We start from the raw sequence: 14,862 nt of genomic DNA, 5'->3' as shown, positions 1-14,862 counted from the left end.
CTCATAAGACAGACTCTCCCATGTTTAACTTAATTATGGTTTAGTTAGCAGAGTTAAGGTTAGAGCTAATAAGTGATTAAAAATTTGAGATGAATAAACTTCTCTCCAACTGAAAAACCAGGATAAATATCTTTAAATATGGGGAAGAAGAGCAGATTTTTTTTTAAAAAAAATCTAGAGTTATTCTTAAATTATCTAGATAAAATTCTTTTAAAGTTATATCTTGAATTAAAAGATCACAGATTTACATGTACTGTAATTTCCCCCTTAGGAAAGTGCTACACTTCAAAGACACCTTCATGTATTTCACTCATTTCTTGTCTGTCTTGTATGAAGCATGTATAGATTTTGCTTTCACTTCCAGTAAGCCTTTGTTGACTGTCATATATTTAGTCATAATTTTCTAATAAAACAATTTTGTGTATAGGTAATCCTTGACTTACGACCACAATTGAGCCCAAAATTTATGCTGCCAAGTGAAAAATGTATTAAGTGAGCTTTGCCCCATTTTACAACTTTTCTTGCCCCATTTGTTAAGTGAATAATTGCAGTTGTTAAATTAATAATATGATTGTTAAATCTGGTTTCCCCATTGACTTTGCTTGCCAGAAGGTTGCAAAAAGTGGTCACATGACCTCAGGACACTGCAACTGTCATAAATATGAACCAGTTGTCAAGCATCCAAATATAAATCAGATGACCATGGGGATGCTGCAACGGTCATAAATGTGAAAAATGGTCATAAGTAACTTTTTTCAGTGCCGTTGTAACTTTGAACAGTCACTAAATGAACTGTTGTAACTTGAGGACTACCTATATTCCGTATTTCCCTGTTTGCATTAAGAACAATCACAAAAATTCAGTCTTAGTGCTTTTAGCTATACATATAGTCCTCAAATTGCAACCACAATTGAGAGCAGAATTTTGGTTGCTCAACAAGTGGAACACGTCCAATTTTACAATATTTTTTGCCATAGTTGTTAAGTGAATCACTGCACTTATTAAGGGAATCTGGCTTCCCCATTGACTTTTCTTGTCAGAAGCTGCCTATGAAGGTAGCCAATGTCAATCACATGACACTGGGATGCTGCAGCTGTCGTAACTACATACCAGTTGCCAAGTGCCCAAATTTTCATCAGGTAACCATGGGGATGCTGCAACAGTTGTAAATGTGAGGACTATTTATAAATCACTTTTTGAGGTACTGTTGTTGACTTTGAATAGTCACTAAAAGAATGGTTGTAAATGGAGGGCTATCTATAATCAGAGACAGATCAGGTTGGTTTACATATAACTACGATATAACATGGACAATGTAATTACTTAACTGGGATAAAAGCAACCTTTTTCAACCTGATGGCTTTCCTGATCTGAATGCAACTTTAAGATTTCCAAGCTAGCATTGGGAGGACATACTTACGAATAGACAGGGAATATTGATGTAATACAACCATGTTTTTTTTTTCCCTACTAATTGTGCAGGATGTGATATGTCTTCTTCTGATGAAGAAGCCATCTGTTCCAAGCTGGGTTTTTTTCAGTCATTTCAGACACAGGCAAATGTTAGATATACAGATATAGACATAAACATATACATACACACGCACACACAGGACCATTTTTTTTGGCTTTTAAAAGAATTGTTTTGTTAGGATGATGGTATGTAGGTGCTGCAAATCATAGTTTTGTGCATTTCATAGATTGCCTACTTCATAATTTTATTATCCATGGGTTTTCATTATTTTGCTGCTATGGAAAGTTCTGTTCTATGGTTCAAAAGTTCATTACACAAGTAAAAATAAAATAGAAGCATTCTGTTTATAGATGACTCTTTTTTTTTTTTTTTTTTACAATATACACTGCAGGACAAACAAGCAGAAAACTAGTAAAGTGAACAGCACTTAGCAATTAGAAGACATGATGCAAATTCCTTAATTTCACAAAGCAAGTTCCAATTGAATCATAGTTTCAACTGGGAAATTGTGGGCATCCTAGACCAAGTTAAATTCCAAAATGCTAAGGAATTCCCAGAAGGTTGGCATAATCAGTCATAAATAGAAACATAGAGATAAACCACATTAACCAATCTTTAAAGAGAGAAAATAAAAAAAAGCTAGAAGGAAATGAAAAGATTAGTACAATCTTCTCCAGCAGCCACCACCCAGATAAGCAGTGATTAACATCAGACAAACAATCAAGCAGTTAACAATACCCTAACCAAGGAAAAAACAAAGAAAAGACAACATCCCCACCAGCATTGGCAGGGCAAGCTACTGTATACGCTATACAGGGAGCATCCCCACACTCACTAACACTATTGATCTTACCTAGTGAGGTAATAAAATGCATGCATGCAAATAACGAAGCTCAGAGAGTTCAAACCTCACACACACACACACACACACACACACACACACACACACACACAGAGTAATAAATAAATTCTATATACAGACCTACCCATGTGATTTATATCATAAAGTTATCTTCACTAGTTACAATTGTGGCCTTGCTATATGTGTAAGTTTTCTGTATATTAAAATGTATAAATAAGTACTTGTCTTGACTTTGAGGTAATAGAGCAGTGACTCATAAAGTGTTTTTAATTGGTTTTAAATAATTCTCAACAAATGTTTAATCACATCTCAGAAACATCATTTTTAGGGCCATTCAGTGGCCTTTTTATATTACTTTGAGGCTTATGAGTAGATAATTTCAGAATGTTCTTTGTTGTACTTGATGCTATTCTAAATCTCTCCTCCTCGTCCTCCTCCTTCTCCTCCTCCTCCTCCTCCTCCTCCTCCTACTACTACTACTACTACTACTACTACCCTGTCTCCCCGAAAATAAGACATCCCCTGATAATAAGCTTAATCGGGCTTTTGAGCGTATGAGTATAATAAGCCTCCCCACAAAAATAAGTCCTTCCCGAAAATATTTAAACTCAGAATTGGAAATCAGGTAAAATGGCAAGAGGAGCCCCATCTTGCTCCATGTGCCCCAAAATAATAAGATCTCACCAAAAATAAGGCCAAGCGCTTATTTTGAGGTTCAAAAAAATAAGACAGGGTCTTATTTTTGGGGAAACACGGTACTACTATCATCTGTGGACATTTTTATTATTAGCTATCCATTTCATTGGGGTATTAATAGAGGAGGACCATATTATGACAGTTATTTCTAACAAGAGGAACTGAGAAGTTAAATTATTTATACCTTTTTTCTCTGTTTTGTAAAGTGTTTACAGGCTAGTGATAAGAGTATAAATCTCTAATTAAAATATTGCTTAAATGTTTCACCATCCAGTGTTCTAATACTTTTGAAAATGGACCCACTAGAGTCACTCTTAAAAAATAGTTGCAGACAGTCACTTTATTAATTAAATAGTTGGTATAGTTACACATTTCATCTGTCTCAAGCAGACACAGCAACCTTATCAGTTGTTATGTACTGAATTATAATTTTATGTAAGTTTTCAGTCACCAAAATAACATTTTTACTTCTAAAAAAGTTTTTAAATTATTTTAAAATAAATCTTAAAAATAATTAAATGGTTGAATCTCACAAGTTTGCACACAGAGCATAGAACGGTTGTGAGAATTCGGCCATTAAAAAACCAAGCTAGTCAGTTGTTTGCTTGTGTCAGTATTCACCATCTATAACTTGTGCAGATAATACTCAAAGCTTTAAAATTTTAGGGATATAAATGACATTTTACATTACAATTGACTTACGTTTAATTAAAATATGACTATTTTATTTTATAGGCTTGTCGTTATGGGCATGTCCAGCATTTAGAACATTTTCTGTTTTATGGAGCAGATATGGGAGCTCAGAATGCATCTGGAAACACAGCATTGCATATCTGTGCACTTTACAATCAGGTTAGTTATTACAGCTTTGCTATTGAGAAATATTCTTTTATGAATAAATAAATATAAAAATAAATACATATTCTGTTATGCATGGGTACTATGGTTTTCATTCATGTGGGAATGAAAATTCAAGTTACTGTTTCCATACATAATGCTTAGTTTTTTTCAGTCAAGCAATTATAGGTAGTCCTCAACTTACAACCACAATTGAGCCCCAAATTTCTGTGGCTAAGAGAGACAGTTGTTAAATGACAGTTGTTTGCCCCATTTATGGCCTTTGTTGCCAGAGTTGTTAAGTGGATCAGTTCAGTTGTTAAGTTAGTAACATGACTGTTAATTGAATCTGTCTTCCCCATTGACTTTGTTTGTTAGTAGGTCACAAAAGGTGATCACATGACCCCAGGACACTGCAACCGTCATAAATATGAGTCAATTAAATTTTGATCATGTGACTGGGGATGCTGTAACAGTTGTGTGAAAAATGGTTGTAAGTTACTTTTTTCAGTGTTGTTTTAATGTCACTAAATGAAGTGTTGTAAGTTGAGGACTACCTGTAGTTGCTCCTGCTAATGTATATAATTCACTGTTTACATAACAATAGTATGTATTAAATGTTGCACGAGTCAATGTTTTATGTATGGATATAGAAACTTTCTATGATCTTGTTTCAAGTCTGGAAATTTCCAAATAGAAAACTACTATATTATCTGTCTCTTACAGTAGATCCATATGATCAGAAAATAAATGAGGTGTTCACATGTTTTACAGAATAAGCCAGTTGGTGTAATAATGTTTGTATGTCAGTTCCAAAGCAGTAATAATAAAAAGATTCATACAAAGTTTTAGAAGGTGACTACCTTAGAGCACGGATGTCAAACTCGCAGTGTCACGTTGCTGTCACGTGATGTTTTTCCCTTCGCGGAGCTGGGTGGGGCGTGGCCTGCGTGTGACGCATCTGGCCAGTTTAACACCCTGCCTTAGGGAGTCAGCTATCAAAAACTTTAAAATATATGCTATAATGCATCTATTTGGGATGTCTTCAGTATATTTTATTATTTGGAATAGTGCCAGGTGTTTGGATATTCCTGCATTTACTGTAGCAAGATCAAGTTAAAACAGTAGTTAATGATTTTATGGCTAGTTAACAATTTTGCATCTTCTTAAAATGTCAAAATGGGAGGAGTGAAGAGATGAAGCTATGATTTGGGTGCTGAAAAACAATAAGAGAAAATATTAAAATAATAACTGAGATGTTTAATAGTTTAACATGACTAAATTTTTTTCATACAAACAGCTGGAGACAAGAAGAAGCAGAAGTTAATTATTTGCCCTGGTCATTTTACCCATCAAAAGGAAGCAATTTATTAATTAGTTGATATCTATATATATAAAAATGAAAACCACTCAAGCCGTAATCACGAAATCTCCAGAACCATAAAGCCTACAAACTTGAAATTTGCCACGTATGTTCCTCTTGACTTCTAGGTGCTCACTAAAAAAGGATTTTTTGAAATGACCATCAGAGCATTAGTATTTACTATATTATTATTAACATGCTCTGATGCTAAGGAATTCTACTCCCCTCCCCACCTGAAAAGAAATATGTTCCAAATGCAAAATGCAATCAGAGGAGAGGAGTTTCACTTTCAGTTTTACTTTCACAGCAGGAAGCAGCTTTAATGCAGAACACTTGAGCTAAGTCACGCTCAGCCTCCTTCCTGTCTCCTCCTTGCTCATACAGCAAAATCTGTTTGAGTTTCCAAACACCCCTCAACTCTCTCACACATTGACAGGATGCTAGCGGGCTGGGACATTCTACTCCCCCTCACCCTCTGTTCCAACTGCCAGTTACATTATATTAACATACTCTACATTAAGTTTCAGGCTGTAAGTGTCAATTTATCAAGCCCGAGCACATAATTTTGTAGTGAAGCACGGGCGTCCAGCTAGTATAACCATATTTGTATAAATACACAGTTTGAATTTGAGAAATAACACATTTTTATGCTATGTATCTCTGGCTGTTTTTGATGCATAAATGATATCACACAAATTATCTAGGTTTTAGTATTTGATCCATCCCAAAAACTTTAACATTACAGTGTTGGGTTTCTAAGGCTGCTCTGTGTTAGAAATACCCAAGAAATGAGGCCTGTTGTAACATCTGTTAAAACATCTGCTTCTTAATTACTGTTTAATTGTGAAAACCTTGTCAAAGCAAATATTTCCTTTTCCTTCCTATGATAAGATGCCTGTTCATTTTAAAAAGGATTAGTAGTTGGAGATAAATTTATCAGTATGATTAGAGAAAAATGCAAAAAGACATATATCATGGGTAAAAAAGTAACATAACTAACAAAGCATTCTCTGCTTCAGTCCTATATTTGAGGATAGAAGTTGGAAGATAAATTATATTTCATTTTAATGTATGCAGATGTGTACATTCAAAGTGACAAAGTTATTCTATGTTTCAGTTTAATTTAATTTTTACTACATTATACATCCTCAAATATGGGTCTAGGACAACTCGCCATGGCTAAGTCACTGCAACCAACTCACTGCAGGACAACTTGCCATGGTCCAATCACCATGGGATAGAACAAGAGTTACACTACATGGGGCTCTCCTTGAGCACCCGGAGGCTCCAACTGGTGCAGAGTGTGGCCGCGCGGGTGGTTATGGGAGCGACATGGTGTTCCCATGTAACACCTCCTGCGTGAGTTGCACTGGCTCCCGGTGGTCTTCCGTGTGCGCTTCAAGGTCTTGGTTACAACCTTTAGAGCGCTCCATGGTTTAGGACCTGGTTATCTACGAACCGCCTGCTGCCACCAGTAGCCTCCCACCGGCCGGTACGCTCTCATAGAGAGGGGCTTCTCCGGGTGCCGTCAGCCAAACAATGTCGACTGGCGGCCCCCAGAGGGAGAGCCTTCTCTGTGGGGGCACCTACTATCTGGAATGAGCTCCCCCCGGAGATACGGAGGATCCCGGATCTACGCACCTTCCGCCGCGCTCTCAAGACTCTTTTATTCCATCAGGCTGGCCTGGCCTAATTTTTCCCTTTTTAAAACGCAAATTTTAATTTGTTCTTAATTTATTGGGGTGTTTTAAATCTGTCTTTGGCCAAATTGTTTAATTCGGTTTTATTCTGTTTTTAAATTTTGTATTTATGTGTTTTTATCTTGTGGCTGTTCACCGCCCTGAGTCCTTCGGGAGTAGGGTGGTATATAAATCAAATAAACTAAACTAATCTAAACTAAACACTAATATTGAAGAAATTGTGGAATAGAATCATTAAAGGATGCAAAAGGAGGGACAAAATGAATTGTGAATGACAAAAATTAAAATAATTTCTTAATTATTTTAAATAATTAAATTGAATGGTTGAATTTTTCTGCAGTGAGTTGTTCTGAGGGGAGTTGTCCTGTGGCCCGTGGAGAGTTGGCCGCAGCAAGTTGGCCCATTTCATGATTTCTTTGAGTTCTTAAAATTTGCCTTAAATAAATCCAACCCCAATCCAATCCAATCCTCAAAGAGCCTTAAATGTTGAACCATCTTCTCTATTGGTGACAATGTTTCAGCATCACTTCTCTCTGCTGGCCTTGGAGATTCAAGAAGTGCAATTTTCAGCCTGAAAATTATTGCCATCCCTGACTGAGTTGCTGGGGGAAAAATTATCTCTGGTGGCTTATCAAAACCTTTTTAGTTGTTTATCTTGGAGACGAAAGTTCTATTGGTCTTAATTTAGAAGAATGCAACATAGAGTATTTCAGTGCTATTGAAGGTAGTGGTGATTAGGATAAATGCATTTAATAAATCAGAAATGGTTTATTTCTGCAAATGGTAGACATTAATAAAAAAATACATTCACTACTGTGTACTTTAGTATTTGTGAATCTTTCCGGGGAGAAAGCATAGTCTAATAAATGATAGTTAGAAAGTGTATTTGTGATCAATAATATATGACTTAAGGCAGGGGTCCCCAACCCTCATTGGGAAATTGGACTGCATAAGTGAGCGAAGCCCCTCCATGCATGTGTGGGATCAGGCAGCACACAAAACCATGCTTCTCCCGGTCCACAGAAAAACTGCTCTCCACAGAACTGGTCCCTGGTTCCCAAAAGGCTGGTTTAAGGGGTCTTTGGTGCTCTCTGAGCTTGGTTGTTTTCTTACAGATGTTTCATTACCCAAACTAATTAACATTATCAGTTCTAGTAGGGAGTCGGATTTGCTCTCAGTTTATATTCTAATGGATTGCCCTGTTAGTGTTGATGAGGGCAGTCTTGGTGGTTGTTTGGTTGATCTGTTAGCTTGTTTGGCAGTTCTTTGATTGGGGTACTGTTTACTTCTTGATTGTTGATCTGATGTTAATCTTGGTGTTAATCTATATTCATCTGGGTGTTGATTGCTGGTGGAGAAGTATTTTGGTTTTTTGTTCTCTTTTTGACTTATTGATTATCTCTTGTATGGTATGTAGATATTTTTTGTATCTATATGCCTATTTTTGACTGATTTGCCAGAGTGTCAGTCTCCCAGGAATTCTCTAGTATTTTTGGACTTGGATTGGTCTAGGATAGTCAGTTTCCCAGTTGAAATTATGTTTAAGTATAAAATTAATCAGTTTTCATCATATTTTTGAAACTGCTAATTGATATTAATGGAAGTATTCAGCTAGTTTTCTGACTATTTGTCTTACGTGTATGTTGTAGATGACTCCTGTTTTTTCTTCTGGGTCTTTTGGTTTAACTATGATGTTTTGGAATTATTTACTTGGTTTTAGTTGATGCCATGTCGTCGTAATAGTCTTCGGTGGTTTCTGAGATACTTTTGATATATGGCAGTGTATTATCCTTTTTACAGCTTGTGCTAGTTATGCTATATATGTATATGTATGCACTACGTTTCTCATTTTTGGCATGTGTATTTTGGATTGAATTTAGGGGAAACAGTTCTTACAATGACAAACAGAAGTTCAGCCTCAGTTAGCTCTTTTTGTAATTAATAAGCACAGTAATAGAATGCCTTTTTCTGAAAGCCTAGTTCCTATCTAGGAGGGATTAAGATTATTATTAGCAATTTTAAAAAGCCTATGCCTTCAGATGGTCTGCTTACTATTATGGATATAGAAACAAAGATTGAAACAATCTATTTGTTTACAGGACAGCTGTGCAAGAGTATTGTTGTTACGGGGTGCAAACAAGGAATTAAAGAATTATAATAATCAGTCACCATTTCAGGTAAGAATAACTAAAGAAAACAATATTCTTTGGTGTGTATTGTAGTTTAAATGGTAGATGAATATCCTTTATATTTAGTGCATTGTGTAAAAAGTATTAATGTGAAATGAAATTACTGTATAGAGCGGTTTGGTGTCCTAGAAGTGGAGCTCTTGCCTCACAGTCAGGAGGCTGTGAGTTAGAGCCTTGCTAGCTGCAGATATTTCTCTCTCTCTGGGCAAAACGAGTAATTGTCTGCTGCGAACTCCATGTAGGGGTCAGGAAGGGCATCTGGCCAATAAATGCTCAGCTCCAATTAGTCACTGTGACTCCACCCTGATGCAAGGGATTGCAGGGTTGTTTAAAAAAAAAAAGTACTGTACACTAATTTTCGTACATGTCTGTATTACTCTTTGTGAAGATCAGAATTGTTTAGAGGGTGTATTTTTTATACTTACAGTAATTTTGTGATAGATGGAAGGCTAAAATAAATGAAATGCTGGTTTAGTAGAATTTTGAACTGTCCTATTTTGTTAGATTTTGTAAATATATGCCTACATAATAAACTGTCTGTGCAACATATCAAGAATTTAATATTTCCACTTGATGTGCAAGGTTAGAATGTAGAATGAATAAAATATTTGTTTTTTTAATGTACTAGTTTTGTCATCTTTCATAGGAAAGTATACTAACAGAGATCAACTTCTGTTTCAAATTAAGTGAACAAAAGTAATTAGAAATATGGTCACAATTGTTTTCCTCCTTCCTGATTTTTTTCAGTTCAAGTAGCACAAAAATGGAAGGCAAATTGCATTATGTAATTAACATAGCTGTATAAAAACATATTTAGCTGATTCTAGTTCATTGAATAAGCTTTTATGCATGGTAGACATGTTCCAAAATGTTCACCAATTTGTAATCTGAAGTAGCATCATCCGGAATTCTATCACCTTGACTCACTTACTACTTCACTTATGATAGTATATAAAATTATTTTGAGACACTAGTGATTTCTCAAGGATAATCAATAAGCTCCAGATAGGAAAAAGTGATTTAAATTTGAATTTTCCATAAAGAAAATCATACTAGTATCTGTGTATCTTTATACTATATGAGAAGGAAGGACTCACTGGAGAAGAGCCTAATGCTGGGAAAGATTGAGGGCAAAAGAAGAAGGGGATGACAGAGAATGAGGTGACTGGATGGAGTCACTGAAGCAGTCGACGTGAGCTTAAGTGGTCTCTGGGGAATGGTCGAGGACAAGAAGGCCTGGAGGAATGTTGTCCATGGGGTTGCAATGGGTCAGACATGATTTCGCGACTAACAATAACAACAACAACTACAACTACGCCTATTGTGGAATATTGGTTACAGTACTCCCACCATGCGAGTGATTCTCTAGATTAAACCTCTGAGTTACATAAAATAGTGTAAGTATGCTTGGGGTAAAACTAGGCTTTAGTTAGCTTATGGCACAAGATCTTGATATTTGCAAGACCATTTTTTCCAAATAATTTCTGCTCATTCAGAACAGAATGCCTATTGCAAGAAGGCTTTGTGAGGTATGTCCTCTTCTGTACTCCTAGATCAGGGGTCCCCAAACTTGGCAGAATGAGCTGACTGGAGAATTCTGGGAATTGAAGTCCACAAGTCTTAAAGCTGCCAAGTTTGAAGAGCTCTGTCCTAGATGAAGGCAAGTTTATTCTCATGGCTTTTGAAGCCTGTTAAAATGTAGCTTTTCTTGATGGTTTTTGGAAATTAAATAGTACTGGAGTCATTGGCACCAGACAGATAAATATAGTATGGATTATATTTTATTTTTAGTGTACGTCATTAATTTATTGCATTATTAAACTTTGTATATTTACAAATGAAATATTGTCAAACTACTCAGTTTATCCTTTCCTAAATTCTTTTTATTCTTCCTTCAAAACATCTTTTTCTGTTGTACAAGAGTGTTAACAGGAATCTAACTTTTTTATTTGCCACAGTGCTAATTAAATTGCTAGGTCAGTACTCTAAAGGCAGTAGTCTATCACCTTTTAAAAAGACTGAGACAATGATGCTGCTGTACCATTCATCAGGGATAAGTCCAGAATGACTAATATGAATAAAATAATGTTACAGTACAGAGGCTCACCATGTTAGCTTATTTTTCAACATTTCACCACATAGCAGATCTTTACCTGCTGTTCTTATGGAGGCAAATATTTAACAATATTCTTTTTCTGATTCTGTTATCCTTTTGGGTACATTTATTAGGTCATTGCTATGTTGTTTTTTAACTCGTGCTCTTATTTTGTGCACCACTTAAACCCTTTCAAGTTTGTAGCTGTACATATATGCTATAAATAATAAATACTAACCAAAAATGCAAAAATGACTTTTATTTTATTCTTAAACCATTAGCATTGAAGGCTGAAACTGGCATGAATAAAAATAGAGCAAGCAACTCAATTGATTGCTTCCCTACCTTATCAGAAGTAGATAGGAAAGTAGGAAAATAGAAGTAAGAATCTATAGGCTGGTGATAGCTGCATGTTATCTTCCAGTGAATGGTAGTACAATAATGGAATGGGATCAGGTTTTGGAGAAAAACTGAACATCCTGACTGAATGTGATCCAGATGGAAAAATTACTTTTTTAGGTAACATAAATGAATAGATGGCAGTGATACAAAAGTAAAGAAAAAAAGACTTCATCATATGAAAGTTCAAGAATGTTTTAGAGACAGTTTTGTATGATGAGTGTTTGCTTATTTTGACACATTGTTTAAGCCCATGTCTATCTGTGTAGGCATGGCAAAAGAAAAAAGAAAAGAAAAGAAAGGAAAAGAAATATGATTGATTGTATATGATGAAACAATAAGGCAATTGACAAGATGTACTAAATGCGAGATGGATCATCCTTTGATGGTCCCAGAGTGGATCTTGATACTATCAATGGACCTGGAAGAAAAGGAGGAAAGGAGGAAACATATAAGGATTGAAAGAGAAAATGTTATGGAAACAGCAATAGCACTTAGACTTATATACCACTTCACAGTGCTCTACAGCCCTCTCTTAAGCGGTTTACAGAGTCAGCATATTGCCCCCAACAATATGTGTCTTCATTTTACCCATCTCGGACGGATGAGTCAACCTTGAACTCAAGAACTCAAAGAAATGTATGAGAAGAAAGGTGAATTTCCTAAAAGAATGAATAGAGAGTAAAGAAAGAGGATGTGGGATTTGTTTGACACAGAGTGAATTATATTACAAAAATAAATATGGGGAGATATGCAAATAGTACATATAAAAACAATGCTTGGTGAAATGAAGTAAAAGAGACTATAGATGAGAAAAAATAATCAAAAGGGTGAAAGAAAGGTATTTTATAATTAGAATAGAAATAAAAGACTGATTCAAAGTGCCAGGAATCATTAAAATTAAAAGAGTAGGGAAGAGGCAAGTCAATTTTAATGGAAACTGAAACTGTTTTAGAAGTGGGCAAAAAGGGTTAAACGAAGACTTTTTAGTAGAATGAGTGGAATTAAGAATAAAAGTAAACAAATAATTTGGGACAAAACTCAGAGGATACTTTAATGAACATTTCAGAGATATGTAGAACTGATAGTGATATGTCAAAGAATAGAACTGAAATGAATAGTATAAATGTTAATAACCCATAAAAAATGAATGGCAAGGAAATGGCAAGGATGACTTCTGATCATGTTGGAGACATTCTAAGCTGCAGTTTGTTCTTCTCTCTGTATGTAAACTGTTGAAAATTAAATCTAGATTGCTCGCTAAAAGTATTTGATTAGCAATGATATTAATTAAGCAATTTTCTCCTATGTTTGGAAGTTTACTGATAATATATCTCATAAACATAAGAAATAAGCTTCTTTATTCCCTTCCTATTTTGTCCTCCTGTCTCAAACAAGGATAAACAAAATCTTACCAGGTGCTAAATCACTTATTTCTATGCTTGAGAGTTTGATTTCATCAAAAGAAGCAATTGTTTTTACTGATAATTTTAAAAATCAGGTTGAATATGGATAGTGTGCAATTTTAACTCTTTAGGTGCTATCCAGAGTTGAATGAAAACAAATAACTCATTTTCTTTCTTTCTTTCTTTTTCTTTTCTTTTATTAGATTTATATACCGCCCTACTCCTGAAGGACTCAGGGCAGTGAACAGGCACAAAATAAAATACATAAATACAAAAGTTAAAAGATATAATTAATTTTCAACTGATTTTCCTAATACATAGCCCTAAAGATTCAGGGTTTATGTGAGAAAAAATTGCATTAGGGAAACAATCAAATACATCAGTTGTTTTCTCCTATATTTAATTTGGTTTTAGAAACACTAGCTTAATTAGACAATATAGGTGAGGTATATAAGAAGCATATAAATTACTATATGTAGATAATATTGGGGTCTTCTCAATAATTACCAAAATTATATAATTTGTACATATCAGCACAGTAATATTTTTGGATATAAAGTAACATTGTGCCAATAGCTTATACATTTTCTATAGAATTATGTAAAAAATGGGGCTTGATTTGTTAGATTCTCTTAAATAAAAATTATTATTCCTAACAATATATCTTTACTTGGTAATCCTGAATGACACATATGTGAAAGAAGAGATTAATTTTTATATTAATAGGTGCATAAATTACCCATGAATCTATCAAGAAGAAAAAAGTGAAAATAAATGCACTTCACAATTTGTATATATATAATTAATTAATACATTTATTAATTCTACTTAGGTATTTTAGATTTTTAAAATCTATGGAATGTTAGAACTCAAGGTTGTTGTCTGAAACCTGTGGTTCCTATGTGAATACAGGTTTGTCCAGGTTGTTTATTGGGGGGCACGGTGGCTCAGCAGTTAAAGATGCTGAGTTTGTCAGCTGGAAATCCAAGCGTTGCACAAGGGGGTAAGCTCCCATTCCTTGCCTCAGCTCCTGCCCACCTAACAGTTCAAAAGCATGCAAAAGTGAGTAGATAAACAGGTACCATTTTGGTGGGAAGGTAACAATGTTCCATGCACCTTTGGCATATAGACATGCTGGCCACATGACCATAGAAAATGTCTTTGGACAATGCTAGCTCCCTTGGCCATGAAACGGAGTTGAGCACTGTGCCCTAGAGTCAGACATGACTGGATAGGAAAAACATTATAATTTATTGTTTATTGAAATGAAAATTGTGTGGTATATGAACCACCATTGGGACAGACATCTGACATCTTTGAAATCTTGGCAAGAATTTTGTTCCAATTCTACCAACATTTTTTTTCTTTAATTCTATTCTATATTTCACTATTTTCTATTGTCTCCAGAAGTTACTTATATTCTGGAAGGTGTCTGTGTTATTTGTGGAGCTTTTATTGCTGTTTCTGTGCATTTTATGCTTTTTCTAAGTGCTGTAAATTGTAAATTGACTATAATTGGCAGTTTAGGAATGTAGCTAGTAAATATATTTCCAGTGTTTAAGGCAGTTAAACTTTTTTTGCTAGCTGTTAGGAAATAAATGATTCTGAGTGAACTGTACTTGATATCTCCAAGTAGCAGAGATGGAGCAGTAAAGAGAATGCTGGTCCACAGTGATTTGTAGCTGACAAATGTCTTTCTGGATAGAAAGGATAGTTTCTGGGACAGTTGTGTGTCAGGAGGAGACAGTGAGATGGAAGTAGAGTGACTGGTGGGGGGGGATGTAGAGGAGAAGCAGCTGGTTTGCACTAGCAATGAAGTCATTTAAAAGAAATTAAGTATG

The 14,862-nt window shown here is 35.1% G+C and overlaps 1 protein-coding gene across 1 annotated transcript in view; it reads left to right on the top strand.

Annotated features, from left to right (window-relative positions):
* The window catches only part of SHANK2 (SH3 and multiple ankyrin repeat domains 2), a 364,128-nt gene that overhangs the window by 50,981 nt on the left and 298,285 nt on the right, over nucleotides 1-14,862 (top strand). The window contains exons 8-9 of the mRNA XM_070935393.1: nucleotides 3,768-3,884; nucleotides 9,032-9,109. Coding sequence (XP_070791494.1) covers nucleotides 3,768-3,884; nucleotides 9,032-9,109 — 195 coding nt within the window. The remainder of the gene's footprint in view (nucleotides 1-3,767; nucleotides 3,885-9,031; nucleotides 9,110-14,862) is intronic.

This window comes from Pituophis catenifer, unplaced genomic scaffold (assembly GCF_029215685.1).
Source record: "Pituophis catenifer annectens isolate HBS135680 unplaced genomic scaffold, rPitCat1.0.hap2 SCAF_1, whole genome shotgun sequence".
Lineage (NCBI taxonomy): Eukaryota > Metazoa > Chordata > Lepidosauria > Squamata > Colubridae > Pituophis > Pituophis catenifer.
This window is presented reverse-complemented; position numbering and strand designations above follow the sequence as displayed.